Source organism: Chaetodon trifascialis, chromosome 24, assembly GCF_039877785.1.
Source record: "Chaetodon trifascialis isolate fChaTrf1 chromosome 24, fChaTrf1.hap1, whole genome shotgun sequence".
NCBI classification, from domain to species: Eukaryota; Metazoa; Chordata; class Actinopteri; order Chaetodontiformes; family Chaetodontidae; genus Chaetodon; species Chaetodon trifascialis.
In genome coordinates this window covers 6,451,119-6,459,303 of record NC_092079.1, presented here as the reverse complement: position 1 = coordinate 6,459,303, position 8,185 = coordinate 6,451,119, and the positions used below count along the sequence as shown (strand labels likewise).

At 42.2% G+C, this 8,185-nt stretch overlaps 1 protein-coding gene across 1 annotated transcript; it reads left to right on the top strand.

Moving 5' to 3' along the window:
* Window positions 1-355: 355 nt before the first annotated feature.
* On the top strand, window positions 356-4,692 carry nfkbiz (nuclear factor of kappa light polypeptide gene enhancer in B-cells inhibitor, zeta). Its single transcript, XM_070958163.1, has 9 exons — window positions 356-674; window positions 1,408-1,490; window positions 1,688-1,989; window positions 2,140-2,245; window positions 2,350-2,496; window positions 3,601-3,664; window positions 3,740-4,131; window positions 4,211-4,378; window positions 4,470-4,692. The coding sequence occupies exons 1-9, from the start codon at window positions 599-601 to the stop codon at window positions 4,506-4,508; spliced, it is 1,377 nt and encodes a 458-aa protein (XP_070814264.1). The 5' UTR covers window positions 356-598; the 3' UTR covers window positions 4,509-4,692.
* Window positions 4,693-8,185: the final 3,493 nt, after the last annotated feature.

Here is an 8,185-nt window from a genome sequence, read left to right as displayed (position 1 = left end):
GTCTGAGAAACAAAGACAGCACAAGATCACAGCTGTCTTCTTTAGTGTGTAGTCAGCTTCATGGTTAACTGAGCGGTAAATGCGTGCTGCATTGAGTATTTGTATTTCAGGTTTCCTCTGCAGTTGAGTAACTGAAGGCCGTGTTGTTCAGCAGCTTCGCTTTTATACGCAGCACTTTGACCTCATTTGCATATCAACCGACCATCAAACTGTTTTTCTGAGACTCCTTTCGGATGAGGCCTGAACCTTTCACTCATCTTGAAATTAACTGAAAGCTATCTGCAGATTAAGGGCAGTTAGGAGACATTTAGCAGGATTTAGCTTTTCTTTTTTTCTGAATAGGATTAGTTCCAGTGGCGAAATGTTTAGCACCTTTATTTTGAAAATGACTTCAGACTCACCTCTGTAACCTGCCAACCAGGAAGCAGAGCCAGGTGTGGGACATTTTGTGTGGCAGTTGTTCCTCATTTCTGATTCTGTGGTGAGTCAGTTGCACCTGTTTGCACTGCGTTGACAGCAGCTTGACATTCCAGGTGCGTGGGAGAAGAAACACTTCATATCCAAGTGGAGTTTGGTGCCAATACATGAAGCCTTTAACATGTTGGATCCAAGAGGGAATGAAACCAGAGGAGGCCAGAGTCTGTCAATAGGGAGCAACGTTGCCAACGATACAGGTCAGTTTTTAGAATTCAGCTCATCCACACGACCGTTCACCACTTTGAAAAGCGTGACATTGAAACCGCAAACTCGTCACGGTCTCGTTCCTGAACGTTTGACACCTCTGGCGTGTGCTGCTTTCAGGACATGAAGGAATGAGGAAGTTCAACAACCACCGGCAAATACTCAGATCCTTGACCTCAGAAAAAGTAGAAATACCACACTGTAAATACTCCGTTACAAGTAAAAGTCCTGCATTCAGAATCTTTAAAGTATTTCAGTGTCATTGGCAAAAATGTTCAAGTATCAAAAGTGAAAGTACTCATAGATGTTTGGGGATTAATATTACTGCTGCTTTAATGAGATGGGATTTAGTTTGAAGTGAGAGTCTAAAGTTTTATTTGCAGTAGTGGGAAGTACTTGAGTAAAATTTTCAGGTACTTGCTTCTTTCCGCTTGATGCTACAGTACTTTATACATGTACTCCATTTCATTTCAATACCATGAAAATATTTATCTAAGAAAACTTCTGTACTCTTACTGAAGTACAATTTTGAATGCAGGACTTTGACTTTTAAGCAAAGTATTTTTCACAGTGTATTTGTACTGATGTGGTACTTCTCTTTTGGTGAAGGATGTGAATACTTCTTCCATCCACACTGATAAAACCTTCCCTCAGCAGATTTTATGTCACATTTCTTGTGATTTAGTGTGATCCAAACTTCATTTCTATTGTGTTTTCTCCCCTCAGGTTGTTTTGATCCCAGGCTGCCGAAATACGCCCAAGCTGTGCGCAAGAACACTGTGAAAGAACTGCTGATGATGAAACGCCAGGTAAGTCAAACACATGAACATGATCAGACAAGTTTTCAGCGTACGGTTTGGGCGTTTCGATGTATGAGTTCCTTCAGCACCAGGAAGAGGTTGAGCATTCCTTCACAAGTTCTTAGTATGGAAATCATAACATACATGAAAACGCTAAACGCGTTAAACATGAAAGTAATGACAGTTTGGATATGATTCTCTTTTAGAAATGGAGCTGCCCGCAAGATGACAACAACCCACAGCATAAATTTAAACGCACCAAATCTGAAACTTTTTCCAACTACACCGGTCCTCATCTGTCAGGACATCCGGCAGCAGTAAACTCCAACATGAAGAATGAATCTGCCCCTGAAAATGACCACGCGACCCCACAACATCCAGCTCTGCAGGGCCAGGCGTCTGCCACGGCTGAAGTGACTTTATTTCACTGGCAAATACACCAAGAGGCTCGGAGGGTTGGAGGAATTTCTCCAGAGCTGCTGAACATGCAGGATGCAGACGGTGACACGTATGTATTCATGAAGAACCATTGAACAATGAGTTAATATCAGGGCAATGGAAAAACTGTTGAACGAGTTAGCTGAAAGTGATCAATTGATGGTTGAATGCACACGTGGACATCACTCGCACGTGGGTTTATTTTCCTCTCCGTCTCCAGATTTCTTCACATCGCAGTGGCACAAGGCCGACGGGCTCTGGCTTATGTGCTTGCTTCAAAAATGGCTCCAGGTGGCTCCTTGGACTTGAAAGAACACAATGGACTGGTACGAACACTGCAAGTTCATCTCACACAATCAATGAGGATTTTCATGTTGTTCGCTGTTCCTGCGCTGCTGACACTCTGGCTTCTTGTGCTCTCTACACACAGACAGCTCTTCAGATAGCAGCTGCCACCAATCAGCACTTGATCGTCCACGACCTGCTGACACACGGAGCGCAGATCAACACTTGTGACCTCTGGGGCCGCTCTCCTTTGCATGTGTGCGCTGAGAAAGGCCACCTTCTCAGTCTTCAGGTCAGAAATAAGCATTAATGCGTCAGCTCGTCCGTCAGTGTGCTTTCATTCTTCATGAGTGCCAAATGACAGCATGGCCACTGTGACATGAGAAAACTTTAAACTTAGTGTCATTCTCCTGAGCTACAGGATGCCGCTTCTATTACGAGTATCATCAAGGGTTCAGGCACAGCATATGCTAGCTATATGAAGGGGAAGTAGCAGGATGAGGTGTGACTGTTGTCACACCGTTTAAATATTGACAGATTGCTTTGAAAAACATAAAGACTAACTGAGGCATGACCTCTTTTTGTCTGAAGGCCAGGAGCTCAAACAGTGACGCTGCTGACTTGAGAGACTCATTAAACCCACATCTTTTCCATTATTCCATATTGATTTGTGCCCATGTACATTCATGTTTTTTGACCTTTGGCTTCATGAAACTTACATTTTTCTGTTCCGGTTTTTCTCAGGCGCTTTGATATGTTTCTCAGATCAGAATTGAAATGGGTCTTCTGTTGAATAGTCTCACCCCCCACAACATTTAGGCATTAGTTCATCGCGTAAGTCTTTCCATGCAAAATGGTTGAACAAGTTGTCATAATATGTCAAAAGCATATTTCTATTTCCATTAGACTTCTTTTCTAAATCTGTCCTGAGTTGGTAAATTGCTCCCAGGTGAATCTTGACTTTCTCTGCACTGTAATCCCTGCAGCACTGCATGTTCACATTTCTGTGGAAGCATAAATGTGAATCTTGTCCAGTCTCTTGCAATCAATCTCCCGCATACACTAAGGTGTAACTCACAATTACAATAATTGTAATTCAAACTTTAGCCATAGTTTACATCAGAACATCCCTCCTGTTATATCAACAACACGATTAAGCAATTTGACTGTCTTATCTGTTCACATTGACTCAGATATTTACTTCTGAGAGATGAACTAAGGATTTTGAGCAAGTAACTGCCTTTTGCCGGTAATCCATGGTGTTTTGCTGTTTGTACGAATTGTTCTGAGAAATGCACCAAAGCCACTGAGGAAAAACTACTATAAACTTGTCTGTGACGTACAGAAGCGTTATCTGTGCTCCAACACATTTCCTTTGTCACACATTTTTCCACAGAGCATCTGGAGGACCCTCACGGGCAGTGGCCAACAGATCAATGTTGACATGTTCAATTATGACGGTGAGCTGAAAACTGGATTTCTGCTGCTTCTGTGAAAACTCTTTGTGATCAAACTCTCTTGTTCTCTGTGTGAAGGTTTAACTCCGCTGCACGTGGCTGTCCTGTCTCACAACGCTGTCGTAAAAGAGCTGAGGACTCTGGAAAACCCTTGTTCATACATGACAAACCAGCTGCTGCAGAGGAGACACACGCATGTTGAATGTGTTAAGATGCTGCTGCTGATGGGCGCCTCCTTTGGGACAGAGGCAACGATTGAAATAGTTTTTCACTTTTTTCACCATTTCAAAGATAACAGTAAAAATGAGCGTCAGCTGCAGAGGCTTCACCTCGTTTCCACTTTTCTTTCACTCCTGCAGGATCTAAAAAGCGGACGCACGTGTCTTCACATGGCCTCTGAGGAGGCAAACGTGGAGCTGCTGAACGTTTTCCTCGATCTTCCGTCTTCACTGTCGGTCATCAATGTTCAGGTCAGTCGTTTTGGCTTAAAGACGTCCAGCGTAACTCACAAAGCGCTCGAGCTTTAACGTGTAATTCTGCGCCTTTCAGACGTTCAGCGGAAACACGGCCCTGCACATCGTCAGCTCTTTGCAAAATCACAAATGTCAGGTGGAAGCAGTCAAGCTGCTGATGAGGAGAGGAGGCGACCCAGGAACGAGAAACGCTGAAAACGAGTTGCCGTCTCAGCTTGTGCCCGAAGGACCCATGGGCGAACAGGTGGGCCGGGTTCACTGCATTATCTCAACACTGTTAACAAACAAGTCACACCGTCTACATGAGTTCTGAACTCCACTGGGCTTTCTTTCAGGTGCGGAGGATCCTGAAGGGGAAATGTTTTCACGCTTAAGTGAAGCTGAAAAACACTGTCAGTCAGACAGTCTGCTCTATACACCATTTGCCCACACAAGGCAGATTCTGGTTGTTTCAGTGAAACATGCCCAGTTGTTCATTACCATGTAATGCCTACTTTTCGTTTGTGTTTTCTCTTCAAATAAAATGTTTATTGCTTTCAGCTTCCCTGATGCTTAAAGACTGACAATGAGCCAAGTGCTCATTTTATTCATTGTCATTTGTTTGGACGTGTGTTATTGTACAGATTATCTGTGTTTGCATTGACGTGTCTGTGAAATGCTTGATCTGAATGTGCCATCTCCATCCCTGACCAGTCATCAGTTGTTGTTTTGCTCCAATTTAAAAGTGTACTTGTTTGTAAAAACAGCAGTGTATAAATAGAATTAAATAGAAGCTGCTTACATCTCACTTTAGAAACTATTTTTGGGAAAAACTGCTGTTTACAGTTGCACTGACTGCAGCTGAGTGCGGACGAGCAGCATCTGAACAGGGCACGGACAAGTCAACCAATAAATATACTTTCAACATTGTGCAAGAGACGCCCACAACAATCCAGTGTGATATTCACATGTATTTTTGCATTTGTTTTGTCAAAAGACCTCAGCTTACATGTTGTCAGTCTCTTTCCAGTTACTCATGTGTTCTTTAAACTGTGTTCTGCTGATTTAAATAAAAAGGCGTCTTCAAACCTTAATACAGAAATCTCTTGATCAGATAGATATGAAGGAGCCTCTAGTTTGTTAACACTAGCCGTATTTCACTTGGGGAGACACGACTGGTGAGTATGAAAATGAGGCATTATCCAGTTACTTGTGCAAAATTGGAGATGTTTCAATGTTTGAGGTCCCACAAATGAATTTGCTGTTGTGCAGTGAGCGTCCAGCAGCAGCAGCAGGAGCCATTTCTCTGCCACCGTCTTCACATGAAGGGCCACAAAATCCCAGAGACAAGGTACGCACACACTCACCAAGCGTCTGGAAATGTAGAAGATTTTTCAAGTGTGAAGCTTTGTCACGATTGCTGAGGCGTTTGCACACTTTTTGAGTATGCAAAGGGAAAGCTGTTTCCAGGTGTGTGGATGTAAGTGTGTAGTGTTGAAGTGCGTGTATTTTCCAAGTGTGTTGTGTGTGGAGGTCTGTTGAATGTCTAAGTGTGTAGTTTCTAAGTTTGCGTAGTTTCCAAATGTATGTATGAAAGTGTATAGGTGTGTATACAGTGCTGGCTCCATACCTTTAACTGTATTTCTTCCCCGTTTCATTTCGATAGGCCCAAAATAGTCTCTTCCGACATGTGTGAACAAGCATCGCTTTAAACACCATGTGTGCTTTTCTTATGCTTTTGGGTGATTTTGGTGACATATCTGACAAGTTTTTTCCATTTTGACCGTTTTTGCCCATGTGCTCCTTTCCCAAACATCCAAAGAAATGGCTTTGCAACCCTTTCCAGACTGATAGCTTTCCAAAAAAGTGTGGTTAATCACAGTTGTCTCATGATTTAATAAGGGGGGCAATTACTTTTTCCACATAGGGTCATATGGGTTTGGATAGCTTTTTTCCCCTTAAAAATCACTCATAATAAATAATAAACTTTCTATTTTTTAAGCCGTAGGCCCTAATTATCAAAATTAAGATCAACAAATATTTAAAATATTTTAGTTTACACGGAATGAGTTTACAACGTGTACGGTTTTCACTTTCTGAAATAACTTTGACAGTATTTTTTTATCCATTTATATCACGAGATTGTCAATTGTAACAACAAATTGATGAGTTTGTTTGCGAGGTGGTTGTCAATTTGGTTCTTGTTGTCCTCTTTGTCCCTTATGATTCCTTCCTTTCTCCAGGTCAGCTCTGGCAGCCCTGTACTGGTCCATGAAGGCAGCATCACAAGCCCTGAGGAGTGTTTGGACTTCCTTGTTCATCCATGGTTTGTGGTTTAGAAAAACCTGATGTTTTGCTATTGTCACAGTGTTAATGCAGTGTGTTATGTAACATAGCCCAGTCCCTCAGGCCATATTTTACTAGTTTTTGTAACAACTTCTGAGAGGGGCGTATGCAGGAATCAATAGCAGTGAGAGATGATGTGATAGACCCAGATGTGGCAGGGGCACTGTAAAGGTGACTGTTATGCCAATCTGCATGCACATAAATACAGAGGCCTCCTTTGAGGCTCCTGGCAGCTTCGAAAGCTGCCAATTAGAAAATATTCTAATTTGAACTGTTTAATTCTATAAAGGCCCCCTATTTTTCATTTCAGATTTACTGATTGAGACAGCTGGCGCTCTGGAAATAACTGCAGCCACAGCCTGAGCTGGACCACTCCACACAGCAGGTCAGTAAAATGCATCCACTGACATGCAAAACATGGCAGAAATAGATCCACACACACATTAAGCAACACCATATTTCACAAAGGCATTGGACATCTGGAGTCTACAACAAAAAGCGGTGAAGAAAGATTTTCTGTAGTAAATAGTCTGTTGTGCTGTTTCTCGCATTAAAGCTTTAATCTAGCAATATTGCACTGTACATTCATGTAATTCATCACAGCGATGTTTGTTATATAAATATCCAATATTCCAATCATCTATCCAATAATATACATATCCCTGTCTGAAAAGAGCAAATGGAGCGATGGTGAGCTCCAGTTTGCAGGTAAAAGACTACTATTGTTAAAGACTAGTAATGTTAAAGACCAATTTGAATTCAATTTTTCTGTTGATTAGATGCTCATGTTTACCTATTGCGTTTCAGCAATAAGTCATTCATGTCTTGCTTTGGGAGGTCAAAGGTCAGTTTCTTTTCTCTTTGTGTGTTCTCTCCTGGGCAGCGGCGGTGTTCTCCAAGGTTTCTTACATCAACGCGCTCACCCGAGTCTGTAGAAAGGGTGACACATTCAGGTTCCAACAGCGAGGACTTCCTGATTCAATGGCGTCTTTTGTGTGTGGAAAGCAGGGGCGATGTGGAAGTAGTATATTACAAAATGTCTGTTTCCTCTGTGTTTATTTGTAGAAAAGTTGCAGCAGAATTTGGTGGAGGGTGGAAAGGGGGCGTTTGCCTCCTGGGGAGATGTGGAAGTGTTGCACAGGTAATGAGTAGAATATTTTCTGAAAGTGTGGTGTCTTGATGAGTCACAGAGACAGGGGTAACCTCACGGTGTCAACAAGCTGTCTCTGGCCGCGGAAACCTAACGGTGACAACGCAAGCGGTACTCGTCAATTTGGACCAGTTGCTCGGGTGAACTCCATACAAACTGGTTGGCCACAAGTAAGAAAATGCAAACAGAGTGGTACATACAGCTTAGGAGGCAGTACAAGATGGAAAAGTGGTTGGCCACACCATTGTAGAAACACAGGGTGTCAGGTGATGTTTAATGAAAATAGTGACAGTATGATGGAAAGAGAGAGCGGTGTTTCCTTTTACATTCATCCTTTTGTCTTCTATGTTTTTTTTTTTCCATGCCATCCCCACCTTTGTAGAAATGGAGTATTACATATGCTTTGTGCCAGTAGGAGGCAGTCTAAGTAATGTCCTGTTGCAGAGGGGAAAACAGTATGATGTCAAAACCATGTTTTTTGTTACATTCATCTTTTTGTCAGATGTGTCATGCATTAAAAAGTGTTTTTTTGGAAGAATGACAGAGAACACATTTTTTTGATTTAAATGTAATAAT